A 20,539-nucleotide genomic window follows, 5' to 3' on the forward strand; every position below is an offset into this window, starting at 1 on the left:
GTTATAATATGTGTATAAATGAAACAATCTTACCAGAATCTATGCCGTGGAACAGGAACACAGCCCTTAAAGTGTGACAGGTTAGTAGCATCGCTCCTGACATGGACTTGAGTGTATAAAGCGGGCAGCGAAACTGGTCAATGCTGATTGCTTAAGGAGCTGTTAATCATGAGTCGGGATAGTTTTGCAGAAAGACTCTCCCTGCATCTCCAGACTCTAACTTTCACCCATGCTCTCACTGAGAGGCTGACAGGACTATTTAAAACTCCAGTCCCATTTCGAAGAGTACTACCCTCCATAAGAGACTACTCCAATCTTCCGACACTTCTCTGCCAACCTCCTGGGACAAAAGGCAAAGAATGACTGGGGGATGAGGGGAGTGGGGGAGGTATTTAAGCCTTTGGCTGGGGTGTCTTTGCCGGCTCCTGGTGGCCAGGATCTTATTTCCCACAAGTAATGAATGAAGCCGTGGGCTCTCCTCCCATTAAGATGGAAAGGGATATTAAACAGTATGAGATTGTAATATAAAATGTTTATGAGAAGTTAAAAAAACAAAACAACTTTGCAATATACCTTTCATTATTTATTTTGTTCCCTTTTCCTGTAATTTAACTCTCAAAACTTTTTTTTTTTTAAATGTCACTGAGTTTCTAGTAATGGGTGTTGCCATGTTTTAACTTAAAGTGACAGTACACTGTAAAATTGTTTTCCCCTTATGTATTTCAAATGACTTATTAAACCAGCTGCACAGTGTAAAATGTATGAGAAACTACATTTTCAGGTTTATCTGTGAATATGAAGTAAGCCGATTTTGTGCTTTTAAACCACAGCATATTGAAATGGGTTGAGCTTGCAGATAATATCAGACACACACATGATTCCTTATCTTATAGAGGTTTGTAAACCAAAGCCCAATACATAGTGAGAACAATGGAAAAACATAATTTATGCTTACCTGATAAATTTATTTCTCTTGTAGTGTATCCAGTCCACGGATCATCCATTACTTGTGGGATATTCTCCTTCCCAACAGGAAGTTGCAAGAGGATCACCCACAGCAGAGCTGCTATATAGCTCCTCCCCTCACTGCCATATCCAGTCATTCGACCGAAACAAGCCGAGAAAGGAGAAACCATAGGGTGCAGTGGTGACTGTAGTTTAATTAAAATTTAGACCTGCCTGAAAAGGACACGGCGGGCCGTGGACTGGATACACTACAAGAGAAATACATTTATCAGGTAAGCATAAATTATGTTTTCTCTTGTTAAGTGTATCCAGTCCACGGATCATCCATTACTTGTGGGATACCAATACCAAAGCTAAAGTACACGGATGATGGGAGGGACAAGGCAGGAACTTAAACGGAAGGAACCACTGCCTGTAGCACCTTTCTCCCAAAAACAGCCTCCGAAGAAGCAAAAGTATCAAATTTGTAAAATTTGGAAAAAGTATGAAGGGAAGACCAAGTTGCAGCCTTGCAAATCTGTTCAACAGAGGCCTCATTTTTAAAGGCCCAGGTGGAAGCCACAGCTCTAGTAGAATGAGCTGTAATCCTTTCAGGAGGCTGCTGTCCAGCAGTCTCATAGGCTAAACGGATTATACTCCGAAGCCAAAAAGAAAGAGGTTGCCGAGGCCTTCTGACCTCTCCTCTGTCCAGAGTAAACAACAAACAGGTTAGATGTTTGGCGAAAATCTTTAGTAGCCTGTAAGTAAAACTTTAAGGCACGGACTACGTCTAGATTATGCAAAAGACGTTCCTTCTTTGAAGAAGGATTAGGACATAATGATGGAACAACAATCTCTTGATTGATATTCTTGTTAGAAACCACCTTAGGTAAAAACCCAGGTTTTGTACGCAGAACAACTTTATCTGAATGAAAGATCAGATAAGGAGAATCACAATGTAAGGCAGATAACTCTGAGACTCTTCGAGCCGAGGAAATAGCCATCAGAAAAAGAACTTTCCATGAAAGAAGTTTGATATCAATAGAATGAAGGGGTTCAAACAGAACCCCTTGAAGACATTTAAGAACCAAGTTTAAGCTCCATGGAGGAGCAACAGGTTTAAACACAGGCTTAATTCTAACTAAAGCCTGACAAAATGCCTGAACGTCTGGAACTTCTGCCAGACGCTTGTGTAAAAGAATAGACAGAGCAGAAATCTGTCCCTTTAAAGAACTAGCTGATAATCCTTTGTCCAAACCCTCTTGGAGGAAGGACAATATCCTAGGAATCCTAACCCTACTCCATGAGTACTTCTTGGATTCACACCAATGAAGATATTTACGCCATATCTTGTGGTAAATTTTCCTGGTGACAGGCTTTCGTGCCTGTATTAAGGTATCAATTACTGACTCGGAGAAGCCACGCTTTGATAGGATCAAGCGTTCAATCTCCATGCAGTCAGTCTCAGAGAAAGTAGATTCGGATGATTGAAAGGACCTTGTATTAGAAGGTCTTGTCTCAGAGGCAGAGTCCATGGTGGAAAGGATGACATGTCCACTAGGTCTGCATACCAGGTCTTGCGTGGCCACGCAGGCGCTATCAATATCACCGATGCTCTTTCCTGTTTGATTTTGGCAATCAGACGAGGGAGCAGAGGAAACGGTGGAAACACATAAGCCAGGTTGAAGAACCAAGGCACTGCTAGAGCATCTATCAGTGCCGCTTCTGGGTCCCTGGACCTGGATCCGTAACAAGGAAGCTTGGCGTTCTGGTGAGACGCCATGAGATCCAATTCTGGTTTGCCCCAACGGAGAACCAATTGAGCAAACACCTCAGGATGGAGTTCCCATTCCCCCGGATGAAAAGTCTGACGACTTAGAAAATCCGCCTCCCAGTTCTCTACACCTGGGATATGGATCGCTGACAGGTGGCAAGAGTGAGTCTCTGCCCAGCGAATTATCTTGGAGACTTCTGACATCGCTAGGGAACTCCTGGTTCCCCCTTGATGGTTGATGTAAGCCACAGTCGTGATGTTGTCCGACTGAAATCTGATGAACCTCAATGTTGCTAGCTGAGGCCAAGCCAGAAGAGCATTGAATATTGCTCTTAACTCCAGAATATGTATTGAGAGGAGTTTCTCCTCCTGAGTCCATGAACCCTGAGCCTTCAGGGAGTTCCAGACTGCACCCCAACCTAGAAGGCTGGCATCTGTTGTTACAATTGTCCAATCTGGTCTGCGAAAGGTCATACCCTTGGACAGATGGGCCCGAGATAACCACCAGAGAAGAGAATCTATGGTTTCCTGATCCAGATTTAGTAGAGGGGACAAATCTGTGTAATCCCCATTCCACTGACTGAGCATGCATAATTGCAGCGGTCTGAGATGCAGGCGCGTGAATGGCACTATGTCCATCGCCTCTACCATTAAGCCGATTACTTCCATGCACTGAGCCACCGTGGGGCGCGGAATGGAGTGAAGAACACGGCAAGCATTTAGAAGTTTTGATAACCTGGACTCCGTCAGGTAAATTTTCATTTCTACAGAATCTATTAGAGTCCCTAGGAAGGAAACCCTCGTGAGAGGAGATAGAGAACTCTTTTCTTCGTTCACTTTCCACCCATGCGACCTCAGGAATGCCAGAACTATCTCTGTATTAGATTTGGCAATTTGAAAGCTTGACGCCTGTATCAGGATATCGTCCAGGTAAGGAGCCACCGCTATGCCTCGCGGTCTTAGGACCGCCAGAAGTGAGCCCAGAACCTTTGTAAAAATTCTTGGGGCTGTAGCCAACCCGAATGGAAGAGCTACAAATTGGTAATGCCTGTCTACAAAGGCAAACCTCAGGAACTGATGATGATTCTTGTGAATCGGAATGTGAAGGTAGGCATCCTTTAAGTCCACTGTGGTCATGTACTGACCCTCTTGGATCATGGGTAAAATGGTTCGAATAGTTTCCATCTTGAATGACAGAACTCTGAGGAATTTGTTTAGGATCTTTAAATCCAAAATTGGTCTGAAGGTTCCCTCTTTTTTGGGAACCACAAACAGATTTGAATAAAACCCCTGTCCTTGTTCCGTCCGAGGAACTGGATGGATCACTCCCATTACAAGGAGATCTTGTACGCAGCTTAGGAATGCCTCTTTCTTTATCTGGTTTGCAGATAATCTTGAAAGGTGAAATCTCCCTTGTGGAGGAGAAGCTTTGAAGTCCAGAAGATATCCCTGAGATATGATCTCCAACACCCAGGGATCCTGAACATCTCTTGCCCACGCCTGGGCGGAGAGAGTCTGCCCCCTACTAGATCCGTTGTCGGATAGGGGGCCGCTCCTTCATGCTGTCATAGAGGCAGCAGCAGGCTTTCTGGCCTGCTTGCCCTTGTTCCAGGACTGGTTAGGTTTCCAGGCCTGCTTGGATTGAGCAAAAGTTCCCTCTTGTTTTGAAGCAGAGGAAGTTGATGCTGCACCTGCATTGAAATTTCGAAAGGCACGAAAATTAGACTGTTTGGCCTTTGATTTGGCCCTGTCCTGAGGAAGGGTATGACCTTATGGTGCTCACTGTGGAGTTTTTACAAAAAGTGCTAGAATTACAACAATCAGATATTGGTCGTCTAGAGGCAGAGTTAAAGGCAGCACTTACCATTGATGAGATGGACAAATTTCTTGCAGGGGTTAATTCCCAGATAGCGGAATTACGAAAAACGCTAGAAGAAAGGAAAAGATCTAAGTTCCTCCGTGATGAGGAAGACTACTCGACAGATCGAGTCTACCGCTGGAAGTATGACCCGCAGAACAGGTCAGGAGGTGGGACTTCCGGTCCAAGATGGCGGCGGCAGCGGAAACCGAGAGGAGAGGGTATGTCGCAGAATACCTCGAGTGAATCGACGGGGGACTCAGACGAAACGGCGGCAAACGATTCCGCCGCGGAGGGAAAAAGCACCGCCACAGGAACGGGGAAACAGACACGCAGTACCCGTCAAGGCAGCAGTCGAGCACGGCGCAAGAAATAGGTAATATTGGTGAGGTACTGACAGAACAACCGAGGAAAGAGCAAAAGGACAGACTGGTAATTAATATTTCGGATCAAATCTTAAAAAATGAGGAACTTTGTGTCCTGGACAAGGGATTGTCATTCTGCCCACAAAATAAATGTGACTTTTTTGAACTTGATCAGGATTTATATAAATTGTTTAGAAAGATCAAATTGAAATCGTTTTTTGCATTAAAGAGTAATGAGGGGAATGTAATAACATCTGAGAATGTGAATATATATAGATCAAGTTCAAGGGATCAATTGAGTTTAAAGAGATTACAACTTAAAAACAAAAAAAGATTTAATCCTCAATATTACCATAAGAGCATAGATACATTTATTTCCCAAGTGTATTGTGATATTAATAAATTGAAGAAGAAACACAGCACCAGGGGATTTAAATTTAAACATAGGGTATCCAATTTTTCTAGAAAGGAGAGAGATAGTTTGTTGAATATTAAAAATAACAAACTATTAATAATTAAATCTGCCGATAAGGGCGGAGTCACTGTGTTACAGAATAAAGGGGATTATGTATCAGAAATATTACACCAGTTGTCTGATAAAGATATTTACTTGCCGATTGCATATAATCCTGTTTTTATCATTCAGAAGGAATTAAACAGGTGTATTGATGTTGCTATTCAAAAAGGCATTATTGGACATGAAGAAAAAGAGTTTTTGATGAACAGGCACCCGAGAACACCTGTCCTATATACACTGCCAAAAATCCATAAAAATTTGATGAGACCACCAGGTCGTCCAATTGTGGCAGGTGTGGACAGTGTGTTCTCGGGTGTCTCTGTTTATCTTGATCGTATCTTAAGGAGGTTTGTAGTGGAGTCCCAATCATTCATCAGAGATACTGGGGATTTCCTAAATAAATTGGAGGATATCTCTGTTTCTCCAGCCTATACACTTCCATCAGTCATGATGGGGGTGTGGGGGCAGTGGACAAAATGATGACAGATTCAAATCTGTTTACTGGGGAAGAGAAACAGTTTGTATTGGAATTATTGCACATTATACTTCGTTACAATTACTTTTTATTTCAAGATCAATTTTATATTCAAAAGCAAGGTACAGCAATGGGCTCCAATGTCGCCCCTACATATGCCAACATCTATATGAGTATATATGAAGAAAAACTTGTTTATAGTAATAAACTGTTTAAACAATATGGCGCCACATGGTGGCGCTATATTGATGATGTATTTGGCATATGGCTGGGCGACATTGGAAGCCTATTGCAGTTTGTGGACACATTAAATCTCTCTACAAGAAATATCAAGTTTATCCTGGTTCACAGTGAGGAAAGTGTGGCCTTTCTAGACACTTTGGTTTTTAAAGATAAGGATAGAATCAGGATAGATCTGTATAAGAAAGAGACTGACAGGAATGATCTTTTGTTAGCAAGTAGTGCACATCCTCAATCCTTAAAGAACTCCCTACCAAAAAGCCAGTTGATGTGGGTACGCCGCATCGTGTCAGAAGACAAGTTAAGTGAAAAAAGGCTGAGGGAGATGGGAGATCTCTTTTTAGATCGAGGATATGATGAGAATTTGATCCACAAGGAAATTGACAAGACACTTGAGATGACAAGAGAGAGCCTTTTAAAACCACGAGAGAAAGTTAAAGAGAGAAATGGGGACAAATTGGTTTTTGTCTCCAAATATAATGAATTAAGTACACAAATTCATAAGATCATTTGCAGACATTGGTACATCTTATCAAATTGTAATTCAGACATACCAGAATTTCAGGAGACACCTATGCCTGCATATAGAAGAGGTATGAACTTAAGAGATTCTTTGGTAAAGGCAGACATTGGGAGTACTAAAAGTGATAAACAGAAATATATTACAAGCAAAAATTTGGGTTGTTACCCATGTCTTGGTTGCACCCACTGTAATAGCATGATTAAGGGATCCACATTTGTACATCCACAGTCAGGGAAGAAATTTTGGATCAAAGATTTTCTAACATGTAATACAGAGTATGCCATCTACCTCCTTAAATGCCCATGTGGTTTGATTTATGTAGGAGAGACAACCCGTAGGGTACGTGATAGAATTACAGAGCATAAATCAAATATTAGGAGAAAAAAATCTAAAATCCCCTGTAGCCACTCATTTCCTAGAAACCCAACATGGGGTGAGCCAACTTAAGATTCCAAATTTTGGAACATGTTCCCCCTGGTAGACGAGGGGGGGATAGTGAACAATATTTGAAACAAAGAGAGGCATTTTGGATCTTTACTTTGAATTCATTAGTTCCATGTGGTATGAACAAGGATTATGATTTGTCTGTTTTTCTTTAGGTATTTTCCTTTAAAATTTGTTAATTTATGATTACTAATTTCTATGTTTATCTCTCTTTTTTCCTCTCTTTTCTTGGATGATCAGTATTGTATACGAAGTTAGATGGCACCCAGACTCTGAGAATGTGTGGGGATATTATGAAAAAAGAAATAAGAAAAAAGAAAAATAGTAATGATATAGGAAACCTAAAATTGAAATTGACATATGCTAAGTATGGTTTTTTGCTTTTTTCTTTAAATGAAATGTTTTGTAATTAATATTGATGCCTTCATAAAAGTCTGTGTATTTTTCACCTTCTTATTGAATATAGGTGGATTGTAAATTAGTTTAGTATTTAATAATTAGGATACCCACGTATGCAGAAGTAATAAAATAGTATTGGGAGTTTGTAAAGAGTTAAATAGATTGTGGGTGTGTCCTAAGGGGTATATAAGGAGGGAGAGGAAGTGATGCATGTATGGCATGATGAAGGACATGTAGTCCGAAACGTTGCTATTTTTTGTACTCCTGGATATGCAATAAATAATTGAAAATTCTATTGGAGCGCTGCTATTCACTTTTTGGTTCTGGAATTTGATTGCTGGGCTGTGCAGTGCCTAGCGATAGCGTGCACCCATCTAATAACAGTGTGAGCTGGACTTTCATGATTAATTCCTTACCTCCAGTAATGTCAGCAATAATTTCTTTCAAACCAGGCCCGAATAAGGTCTGCCCCTTGAAAGGAATGTTGAGTAATTTAGACTTTGAAGTCACATCAGCTGACCAGGATTTGAGCCATAGCGCCCTACGCGCCTGGATGGCGAATCCGGAATTCTTAGTCGTTAGTTTAGTCAAATGAACAATGGCATCAGAAACAAATGAGTTAGCTAGCTTAAGAGTTCTAAGCTTGTCAACAATTTCAGTCAATGGAGCTGTATGGATGGCCTCTTCCAGGGCCTCAAACCAGAATGCCGCCGCCGCAGCAGTGACAGGCGCAATGCATGCAAGGGGCTGTAAAATAAAACCTTGTTGAATAAACATTTTCTTAAGGTAACCCTCTAATTTTTTATCCATTGGATCTGAAAAAGCACAACTGTCCTCAACCGGGATAGTGGTACGCTTTGCTAAAGTAGAAACTGCTCCCTCCACCTTAGGGACAGTCTGCCATAAGTCCCGTGTAGTGGCATCTATTGGAAACATTTTTCTAAATATAGGAGGTGGGGAAAAGGGCACACCGGGCCTATCCCACTCCTTACTAATAATTTCTGTAAGCCTTTTAGGTATTGGAAAAACATCAGTACTGCATAGTATTTATCCAGCCTACACAATTTCTCTGGCACTGTAATTGTGTCAGTGTCATTCAGAGCAGCTAATACCTCCCCAAGCAATACACGGAGGTTCTCAAGCTTAAATTTAAAATTAGAAATCTCTGAATCAGGTCTCCCCGATTCAAAGACGTCACCCACAGACTGAAGCTCTCCGTCCTCAGGTTCTGCATATTGTGACGCAGTATCAGACATGGCTCTTACAGCATCTACGCGCTCTGTATCTCGTCTAACCCCAGAGCTATCGCGCTTGCCTCTCAATTCAGGCAATCTGGATAATACCTCTGACAGGGTATTATTCATGATTGCAGCCATGTCCTGCAAAGTAATCGCTATGGGCGTCCCTGATGTACTTGGCGCCATATTAGCGTGCGTCCCTTGAGCGGGAGGCGAAGGGTCAGACACGTGGGGAGAGTTAGTCGGCAGAACTTCCCCCTCGACAGACCCCTCTGGTGACAATTCTTTTATAGATAAAGACTGATCTTTACTGTTTAAGGTGAAATCAATACATTTAGTACACATTCTCCTATGGGGCTCCACCATGGCTTTTAAACATAATGAACAAGTATCCTCTGTTTCAGACATGTTTGTACAGACTAGCAATGAGACTAGCAAGCTTGGAAAACACTTTAAAGCAAGTTAACAAGCAATATAAAAAAACGTTACTGTGCCTTTAAGAGAAACAAATTTTGACAAAATTTGAAATAACAGTGAAAAAAGGCAGTTACACTAACAAAATTTTTTACAGTGTATGTAACAAGTCAGCAGAGCATTGCACCCACTTGCAAATGGATGATTAACCCCTCAATAACAAAAACAGAATAATAAATGACAAAAACGTTTTTTAAACAGAGTCACAACAACTGCCACAGTCAACTGTGATTGTTACCCTCCTCAAACACGACTTTGAAGCCTTTTGAGCCCTTCAGAGATGTCCTGTATCATGCAGAGGGAAGCTGAATGTCTCTGTCAGTATTTTTATCTGCACAGAAAAGCACTAAAATAGGCCCTTCCCACTCATATTGCAACAGTGGAAAGCCTGTTACTAGGCAAAAATCAAGCCAGCCATGTGGAAAAAAACTAGGCCCCAATAAGTTTTGTCACCAAACATATATAAAAACGATTAACATGCCAGCAAATGTTTTATATTACACTTTTATAAGAGTATGTATCTCTGTTAATAAGCCTGATACCAGTCGCTATCACTGCATTTAAGGCTTAACTTACATTAATCCGGTATCAGCAGCATTTTTCTAGCAAATTCCATCCCTAGAAATATGTTAACTGCACATACCTTATTGCAGGAAAACCTGCACGCCATTCCCCCTCTGAAGTTACCTCACTACTCAGAATATGTGAGAACGGCAGTGGATCTTAGTTACTTCTGCTAAGATCATAGAAATCGCAGGCAGATTCTTCTTCTAATGCTGCCTGAGATGAAACAGTACACTCCGGTACCATTTAAAAATAACAAACTTTTGATTGAAGTTAAAAAACTAACTATAATACACCACTCTCCTCTTACTACGTCCATCTTTGTTGAGAGTTGCAAGAGAATGACTGGATATGGCAGTGAGGGGAGGAGCTATATAGCAGCTCTGCTGTGGGTGATCCTCTTGCAACTTCCTGTTGGGAAGGAGAATATCCCACAAGTAATGGATGATCCGTGGACTGGATACACTTAACAAGAGAAATTCACATTTTATTACTTTAAGATATATAAAACAGGTTGCAATCTGTGCATATCCTAAAAGGGCTAAATAATTAAAAATAGTTGGCATAAAAAAATTGTTCAATAATTGCTGGCAAGTATTTAAAAATAATTTTCAAAAATAAGCAAAATGACATAGCTAAGCTGCCTGGAACACAGGCATTGTATTTAAACTGAGTTCACAGATGCTAGGCATGCTCCAGCAGATAATCCCTATGCATTTTTGCATTCTACCAAAACAACAACACATATAGATACATCCATAGAAGGAATTGTGTGGGGGGAGTTAGAGCTTTACAGTTCAGAAACTAAAAACAGAATTTATGTTTACCTGATAAATTTCTTCCTCCTACGGTGTGTCCGGTCCACGGTTTCATCCTTACTTGTGGGATATTCTCATTCCCTACAGGAAATGGCAAAGAGAGCACACAGCAAAAGCTGTCCATATAGCCCCCCCTCAGGCTCCGCCCCCCAGTCATTCAACCGACGGTTAGGAGAAAAAGAAGAAACCATAAGGTGCCGTGGTGACTGTAGTGTACAAAAATTAAAAATTTTAAACCTGACTAAAAGCCAGGGCGGGCCGTGGACCGGACACACCGTAGGAGAAAGAAATTTATCAGGTAAACATAAATTCTGCTTTCTCCTACATTGGTGTGTCCGGTCCACGGTTTCATCCTTACTTGTGGGAACCAATACCAAAGCTTTAGGACACGGATGAAGGGAGGGAACAAGTCAGGTAACCTAAACGGAAGGCACCACAGCTTGCAAAACCTTTCTCCCAAAAACAGCCTCCGAAGAAGCATAAGTATCGAATTTGTAAAATTTGTCAAAAGTATGCAGAGAAGACCAAGTCGCTGCCTTACAGATCTGTTCAACAGAAGCCTCATTCTTGAAGGCCCATGTGGAGGCCACAGCTCTAGTAGAGTGAGCTGTAATTCGTTCAGGAGGCTGCCGTCCGGCAGTCTCATAAGCCAATCGGATGATGCTTTTCAGCCAAAAAGAAAGAGAAGTAGCAGTAGCTTTCTGCCCTCTCCTCTTACCAGAATAGACGACAAACAAGGATGATGTCTGTCTGAAATCCTTTGTTGCTTCTAAATAGAATTTTAAAGCACGAACCACATCTAGATTATGTAACAAACGTTCCTTCTTCGAAACTGGATTCGGACACAGAGAAGGAACAACTATTTCCTGGTTAATATTCCTGTTGGAAACCACTTTTGGAAGAAAACCAGGCTTGGTACGTAAAACTACCTTATCTGTATGGAATACCAGATAGGGAGAAGTATACTGCAAAGCAGATAATTCAGAAACTCTTCTAGCAGAAGAAATAGCAACCAAAAACAGAACTTTCCAAGATAGTAACTTAATATCTATGGAATGTAAAGATTCAAACGGAACCCCTTGAAGAACTGAAAGAACTAAGTTTAGGCTCCATGGAGGAGTCATAGGTCTGTAGACAGGCTTGATTCTGACTAACGCCTGTACAAACGCCTGTACATCTGGCACTGCTGCCAGACGTTTGTGCAACAAAACAGACAGAGCAGATATCTGTCCTTTTAGAGAACTATCTGACAAACCTTTATCCAAACCCTCTTGGAAAAGGAAAGTATCCTAGGAATTTTAATTTTATTCGCACCAACAGATATATTTTTGCCATATCTTCTGGTAAATTTTCCTAGTCACAGGTTTTCTGGCTTGAACCAGAGTATCTATAACCGAATCTGAAAACCCACACTTAGATAAAATCAAGCGTTCAATTTCCAAGCAGTCAGTTGCAGAGAGACTAGATTTGGATGTTCGAATGGACCTTGTACTAGAAGATCCTGCCTCAAAGGTAGCTTCCATGGTGGAGCCGATGACATATTCACCAGGTCTGCATACCAAGTCCTGCGTGGCCATGCAGGAGCTATCAGAATCACTGAGGCCTTCTCCTGTTTGATCCTGGCTACAAGCCTGGGAAGGAGAGGGAACGGTGGAAACACATAAGCTAGATTGAACGACCAAGGCGCCACCAATGCATCCACTAGTGTCGCCTTGGGACCCCTGGATCTGGACCCGTAGCGAGGAACCTTGGAGTTCTGACGAGACGCCATCAGATCCATATCTGGAATGCCCCATAGTTGAGTTAACTGGGCAAAGTCCTTCGGATGAAGTTCCCACTCCCCCGGATGGAAAGTCTGACGACTCAAATAATCCGCCTCCCAGTTGTCTACTCCTGGGATGTGAATTGCAGATAGATGGCAGGAGTGATCCTCTGCCCATTTGATGATCTTGGATACCTCTCTCATCGCCAAGGAACTCTTTGTTCCCCCCTGATGATTGATGTACGCTACAGTCGTCATGTTGTCCGACTGAAATCTTATGAACCTGGCCTTCGCTAGTTGAGGCCAAGCCAGGAGCGCATTGAATATCGCTCTCAGTTCCAAAATGTTTATCGGGAGAAGAGACTCTTCCCGAGACCATAGACCCTGAGCTTTCAGGGAGTCCCAGACCGCGCCCCAGCCTAAGAGACTGGCTTCGGTCGTGACAATGACCCACTCTGGTCTGCAGAAACTCATTCCCTGAGACAGGTGATCCTGAGTCAACCACCAGAGGAGTGAGTCTCTGGTTACCTGGTCTACTTGAATCTGGGGAGATAAGTCTGCATAATCCCCATTCCACTGTTTGAGCATGCACAGTTGCAATGGTCTTAAATGAATTTGAGCAAAAGGAACCACGTCCATTGCTACAACCATTAGTCCTATTACCTCCATGCACTGAGCTATGGAAGGCTGAGGAATAGATTGAAGAACTCGACAAGCGTTTAGAAGCTTTAACTTTCTGACCTCTGTCAGAAAAATCTTTCCACAGAATCTATTATTGTTCCCAGAAAGGGAACCCTTGTGGACGGAGACAGGGAACTCTTTTCTATGTTCACCTTCCATCCGTGAGACCTGAGAAAGGCTAAAACAATGTCTGTATGAGCCCTTGCTTTGGAAAGGGACGACGCTTGGATTAGAATGTCGTCTAGGTAAGGTGCTACAGCAATGCCCCTCGGCCTTAGGACCGCTAGAAGGGACCCTAGCACCTTTGTGAAAATTCTGGGAGCAGTGGCTAAACCGAATGGAAGAGCCATGAACTGGTAATGTTTGTCCAGAAAGGCGAACCTCAGGAACTGATGATGATCTTTGTGGATAGGAATATGCAGGTACGCATCCTTTAAGTCCACGGTAGTCATATATTGACCCTCCTGGATCGTTGGTAAAATCGTCTGAATGGTTTCCATTTTGAATGATTGAACTCTGAGGAATTTGTTTAGAATTTTTAAATCCAGAATTGGCCTGAAAGTTCCTTCTTTTTTGGGAACTACAAACAGGTTTGAGTAAAACCCCAGACCTTGTTCCGCTGTTGGAACTGGGAGTATCACTCCCATCTTTAATAGGTCTGCTACGCAATGTAAGAATGCCTGTCTCTTTATCTGGTCTGAAGATAAGCGAGACATGTGGAACCATCCCCTTGGAGGAAGTTCCTTGAACTCTAGAAGATACACCTGAGAGACTATTTCTAGTGCCCAGGGATCCGGAACATCTCTTGCCCAAGCCTGAGCAAAGATAGAAAGTATGCCCCCTACTAGATCCGGTCCCGGATCGGGGGCTACCCCTTCATGCTGTCTTGGTAGCAGCAGCAGGCTTCTTGGCCTGTTTACCCTTGCAATGGTTTCCAAGCTGGTTTAGAGGCTGCAGAGTTAGGAGCCGGTCTGTTCCTGAAATTGCGAAATGAACGAAAATTAGATTTGTTCTTAGCCTTGAAAGGCCTATCCTGTGGGAGGGCATGGCCCTTTCCCCCAGTGATGTCTGAAATAATCTCCTTCAATTCTGGCCCGAAAAGGGTCTTACCTTTGAAAGGAATATTAAGCAATTTTGTTTTTGACGACACATCCGCCGACCAAGATTTTAGCCAAAGCGCCCTGCTCGCCACTATTGCAAAACCTGAATTTTTCGCCGCTAATTTTGCCAATTGAAAAGCGGCATCCAAAATAAAGGAATTAGCCAACTTTAGTGCGTGAATTCTGTCCATGACTTCATCATATGGAGTCTCCTTTTGGAGCGAATTTTCTAGTTCCTCGAACTCTATAAGACGCCGCCGTGGTGACAGGAATAATGCACGAAATTGGTTGAAGAAGGAAACCTTGCTGAACAAAAATCTTTTTAAGCAATCCTTCCAATTTTTTATCCATAGGATCTTTGAAAGCGCAACTGTCCTCTATAGGAATAGTTGTGCGCTTGGCTAACGTTGAAACTGCCCCCTCTACCTTAGGGACCGTTTGCCATGCGTCCCTTCTGGGGTCGACAATGGGGAACATTTTCTTGAATATAGGAGGTGGAACAAAGGGTACACCTGGCTTCTCCCACTCCTTAGTCATTATGTCCGCCACCCTCTTGGGTATCGGAAAAGCATCAGCGTGCACTGGGACCTCTAAGAATTTGTCCATTTTGCACAACTTCTCTGGAATCACCAAAGAATCACAATCATCAAGGGTAGCTAGTACCTCCTTAAGCAGGGCGCGGAGATGTTCTAGCTTAAATTTAAATGCCACGATATCAGGTTCTGTCTGCTGAGAAATTTTTCCTGAATCAGAAATTTCTCCCTCAGACAGACCCTCCCTCACTGCCAATTCAGATTGATGTGAGGGTATAACAGATAAATTATCGTCAGCGCCAACTTGCTCATCCTCTGTATTTAAAACTGAGCAATCACGCTTTCTGGGAAATGCTGGCAGTTTGGATAAAAGATTTGCTATAGAATTATCCATTACTGCTGTTAATTGCTGCATAGTAACAAGCATTGGCGCGCTAGATGTACTAGGTATCGCCTGCGCGGGCAAAACTGGTGTTGACACAGAAGGAGAGGATGATGAACTATCCCCACTACCTTCATTTGAAGAATCATCTTGGGCAACCTTATTAAACGTGACAGTACTGTCCTTACTTTGTTTGGACGCCATGGCACAATTGGCACATACATTTAATGGGGGAACCACCTTGGCTTCCATACACACAGAACATATGCTATCTGAAGGTACAGATGACATGTTAGACAGACTTAGGCAGGTTTTTAATGCAATAAAAACAATTTTAAACAAAACCGTTACTGTCTCTTTAAATAATAAAAAGAGCACACTTTATTTCTGAATGATCGAAAAACTATGAAAGAAATATCCGATCTTTATGAAATTTATACCCCAGTGTCTTAATGCTTTGAAAGTATTGCACACCAAATTTCAAGTCTCTAAACCCTTAAATGAGCAAACCGGAGCTAATATCCCAATTTACCGGTTAAAACACACTACAGTCCCTGCCACAGACTTTGCTGCGGCTTTTACCTTCCTTAGGGGTTATTCACCACAGAAATAAGCCTTTCTGAGTCCTTTTCTAAGCCACAGGACCCTCTCATGTGAAGCTGCATGCACTGCCTATAGAAGTAACTGCGCAACTGAGGCGCGAAAATGAGGCCTCCTCCCTCTGCATACCAGAGTGAAGGGGCCTTTCTGACTAGATTAGGCGTCTAAACAACTGCCAGGCGCAATAAACGTTCCCAAAAGTTTTTTAAAGTTTGCAAAACACTCCAAATGTCATATAAATATGATAAAAATAAATCGACTTAGCCCACAAAAGTGTCAACCAGCATAGAGCCCAATTTATAAGCCTTAATTCTGTTACTGAGTCTAAGAAAATGTCTTACCGATCCCATAAGGGAAAATTGACAGTCTTCTAGCATTACTAGGTCTTGTTAGAAAAGAGACTGGTCATACCTGAAGCAGATAAGTCTGCAAACTGTTCCCCCCAACTGAAGTTCACTGGTTTCAACAGTCCTGCGTGGGAACAGCAATGGATTTTAGTTACTGGTGTTAAAATCATACTCCTCTTAACAGAAATCTTCATCACTTTCTGTTGTAGAGTAAATAGTACAAACCGGCACTATTTTAAAATAACAAACTCTTGATAGAAGAAATAAAACTACAACTAACACCACATACTCTTAACCATCCCCGTGGAGATGCTACTTGTTCAGAGCGGCAAAGAGAATGACTGGGGGGCGGAGCCAGAGGGGGGGCTATATGGACAGCTTTTGCTGTGTGCTCTCTTTGCCATTTCCTGTAGGGAATGAGAATATCCCACAAGTAAGGATGAAACCGTGGACCGGACACACCAATGTAGGAGAAAAGAAAGGGTTAATGGTGAGGCACTGCAGTATAAATTTGCAGGTAAAGTAATTAAAGTACATATTATATTTGTCTCTATCCCAACTTGTTTTATGTCCCTTTAACTCTCCTACACCTCAGTGGAAGTGTAATTTATTCTGATGGCTGTGTTTAAGTACCCTGTCAATAGCCTATACATAAAAGGGACAGTCTAGTCAAAATTAAGTTTCAAATAGGGCATTTAATTTTAAACAAATTTTTATTAACTATTATCATCAAATGTGCATTGTTCTCTTGGTATTCTTTTTTGAAAGCTATGGGGAACCAGGCTTCCGTATGCTTTGAAGCGCCTTTCACTAAAGAAATAAAGCACATCATTATGCTTCCAAAGGAGGCAAAGTTTAAAAATTGAGGTATGTGTGAGGCTGGTGGGGGGTTATAGGCTTTTGAGGTTTGGGAAACTTTGCATTCTCCTGGTAGGAATGTGTATCCCATACGTAACAGCTCGTGAACTCTTGCCACATATATGAATTAAACAATGACAGTGGAAAGCCCTGTCATCTCCAGACACAAGTCCAGATAGTCTACTTCAAATAAGGAAAGTGCAGCAAACAAGGTGTTAACATGTTCTAATAACATTCAGACTTTGCCGATATGCTAATCTATTGGAAGACTCCAGAACATTTTTCTAATCACAAGGTGTTTACTGTCCCTTCAAGCTATTAACTATAGTTTGTCTTAACAGAAACCTTCTGTCGTAGCGATAGCTGACTTGGATGCGGGAAACAAGCTCATTCTTGACATAATACGTATTGCAATCAGAGCAGTAAAAGCTAGAGAATACAAACTATGTACAACACAGAAATATTACATTACCATGAAAGGGATGTGTAATTAGGTTAGCAGCAGAACGAGCGATCATCTCGTGAGTGGTCTGAAGAAAGAAGAGAAATTCAAGATAATTGCTGGAGAAAAATCTCATTACACAGAGAATTTTGTATAAACTATGGATGCTAAAGTTAATTACCACGAGGCATTAAAGCAAAGGCATACTGAGAACTGTTCTGAATAGTTTGCTTTTTATTTAGGAGCTCACTAATGAGGCATCAGAACTAGTGAGCAATGGAGGACAAAACAAAATCACCATAGAAATAGGAGATAAACTGCAAAATGCTCTTGCTTGTGAACAACTAGTTTTCTTTTTTTTGGACATAAATAAAAATATTCCTAAACAGAAGTATAAAATCGAATAAAAAGTCATCCGAAACAAGTTTTTACCTCTTTGATAACACGGTCAAGCGAGGTTGAGGTTTCTTTGTTTTCACAAATGGGCTCCTAAACATGAAAGACAAAATGTGTAAGTAACGTTATATCTAGTGTTAAATGTCATTCTGCAAAAAAACAAATTATGCTTACCAGATAATTTAATTTGCTTCTGTATAAAGAGAGTCCACGGCATCATTCCTTATTGTTAGGCAATACTGTACCTGGCCACCAGGAGGAGGCAGACACCCCAGCCAAAGGTTTAAATACCCCTCCTACTTCCCCCATTCCCCCAGTCATTCTGCCGAGGGAACAATATCAGGGTATAAATGGTGCCAGAAGAAAAATATAATTTAGAGGGCCGCCCATCGGAGAACAGAGGCGGGGGTCGTGGACTTTCCTTATACAGAAGGAAATGAAATTATCTGGTAAGCATAATTTATGTTTGTTTTCCTTCTTAAATATAAGGAGTCTCCACGGCATCATTCCTTACTGTTGGGAAAACTATACCCAAGCTCTAGAGGACACTGAATGATAACGGGAGGGACAAAAAGAGAGGCGGACCCTAATCTGAGGGCACCACAGCCTGCAAAACCTCTCCTGAAAGCTGCTTCAGTCAAAGCAAAAACATCAAACTTGTAAAACTTAGAAAAAGTATGTAAGGACCAGATAGCCTCCTTACAAATCTGATCCATAGAGGCCTTGTTCTTAAAGGCCCAAGAGGAAGCCATTGCTCTAGTAGAATGAGCCATAATCCTCTGAGGAGGTTTCTGTCCTGCGGTCTCAAAAGCTAAGCGGATAACACTCCTTAAGCAAAAAGATAAGTAATTTGAAGAGACCTTCTGACCCTTATGCTTCCCAGAATAGACAACAAACCGGAAGACGCTTGTCTAAAAACTAAGTAGCCTGAAGATAAAACTTCAAGGCGCGAACCACGTCTAAATTATGAAGCAAACTTTCCTTCGAAGGAGGAGGATTGGGACACAAGGAAGGAACCACAATCTCTTGATTGATGTTGCAGTCTGACACAACCTTAGGAAGAAAACCTAACTTAGTACGTAGGGCAGCCTTATCAGAATGGAGCACCAGATAAAGAGGCTCATATTGTAAGGCAATCTCAGATACTCTGCGTGCAGAAGCAATAGCCAGTAGAAAAAGAACCTTCCAGGACAAAGCATATAAATGTCAACTTCATGCATAGGCTCAAACGGAGCCGTTGCAAAACCTTAACAAGATTTAGACTCCAAGGAGGAGCATTAGATCTAAACACAGGTCTGATCCTAGTCAGAGCCTTAAAGGGACAGTCTAGGCCAAAATACATTTTCATGATTCAGATAGAGCATGTAATTAACAATTTTCCAATTTACTTTTATCACCAATTTTGCTTTGTTCTCTTGGTATTCTTAGTTGAAAGCTTAACCTAGGAGGTTCATATGCTAATTTCTTAGACCTTGAAGCCCAGCTCTTTCAGATTGCATTTTAACAGTTTTTCATTACTAGAGGGTGTTAGTTCACATATTTCATATAGATAACACTGTGCTTGTGCACGTGAAGTAATCTGGGAGCAGGCACTGATTGGCTAGACAGCAAGTCTGTCAAAAGAACTGAAAAAAGGGGCAGTTTGCAGAGGCTTAGATACAAGATAATCACAGAGGTTAAAAGTATATTATTATAACTGTGTTGGTTATGCAAAACTGGGAAATGGGTAATAAAAGGGATTATCTATCTTTTAAAACCATAACAATTCTGGTGTAGACTGTCTCTTTAACAAAGGACTGTACATCTGGAAGCTCTGCGAGCCTCTTGTGCAGTAAAACAGACAGGGCCGAAATCTGTCCCCTCAGGGAACTGGCAGAAAGGTCCTTCTCTAGTCCATCCTGGAAAAATGATAGGATCCTGGCAACCTTAACTTTATGCCAGGAAAAAACAGAATTTATGCTTACCTGATAAATTACTTTCTCTTGTGGTGTATCCAGTCCATGGATTCATCCTTTACTTGTGGGATATTCTCCTTCCCTACAGGAAGTGGCAAAGAGAGCACACAGCAGAGCTGTCCATATAGCTCCCCCTCTAGCTCCACCCCCCAGTCATTCGACCAAAGGTTAGGAAGAAAAAGGAGAAACCATAGGGTACAGTGGTGATTGTAGTTGACTTAAGTGCCAGGGCGGGCCGTGGACTGGATACACCACAAGAGAAAGTAATTTATCAGGTAAGCATAAATTCTGTTTTCTCTTGCAAGGTGTATCCAGTCCACGGATTCATCCTTTACTTGTGGGATACCAATACCAAAGCTTTAGGACACGGATGAAGGGAGGGAACAAGACAGGTACCTTAAACGGAAGGCACCACTGCTTGTAAAACCTTTCTCCCAAAAATAGCCTCTGAAGAAGCAAAAGTATCGAATTTGTAAAATTTGGAAAAAGTATGCAGTGAAGACCAAGTCGCTGCCTTACAAATCTGTTCAACAGAAGCCTCATTTTTAAAAGCCCATGTGGAAGCCACTGCTCTGGTAGAATGAGCAGTAATAGTTTCAGGAGGCTGCTGGCCAGCAGTCTCACAGGCCAAACGGATGATGCTTTTCAGTCAAAAGGAAAGAGAGGTAGCAGTCGCTTTCTGACCTCTCCTCTTACCAGAATAGATAACAAACAAGGAAGATGTTTGTCTGAAATCCTTAGTTGCTTGTAAATAGAACTTTAAAGCACAAACTACATCAAGATTGTGTAACAGACGTTCCTTCTTCGAAGGAGGATTAGGACACAGAGAAGGAACAACTATTTCCTGGT

The 20,539-nt window shown here is 41.8% G+C and overlaps 1 protein-coding gene across 1 annotated transcript in view; it reads right to left on the reverse strand.

The window, feature by feature from the left end:
* MTCH2 (mitochondrial carrier 2) overlaps positions 1-20,539 on the reverse strand; it is a 197,882-nt gene that overhangs the window by 113,896 nt on the left and 63,447 nt on the right. Inside the window, exons 5-6 of the mRNA XM_053720360.1 lie at positions 17,772-17,828; positions 17,370-17,427 (exon numbers count right to left, since the gene is read on the reverse strand). Of these exons, the coding sequence (XP_053576335.1) occupies positions 17,370-17,427; positions 17,772-17,828 (115 nt within the window). The remainder of the gene's footprint in view (positions 1-17,369; positions 17,428-17,771; positions 17,829-20,539) is intronic.

This window comes from Bombina bombina, chromosome 7, assembly GCF_027579735.1.
Source record: "Bombina bombina isolate aBomBom1 chromosome 7, aBomBom1.pri, whole genome shotgun sequence".
Classification (NCBI taxonomy): Eukaryota; Metazoa; Chordata; class Amphibia; order Anura; family Bombinatoridae; genus Bombina; species Bombina bombina.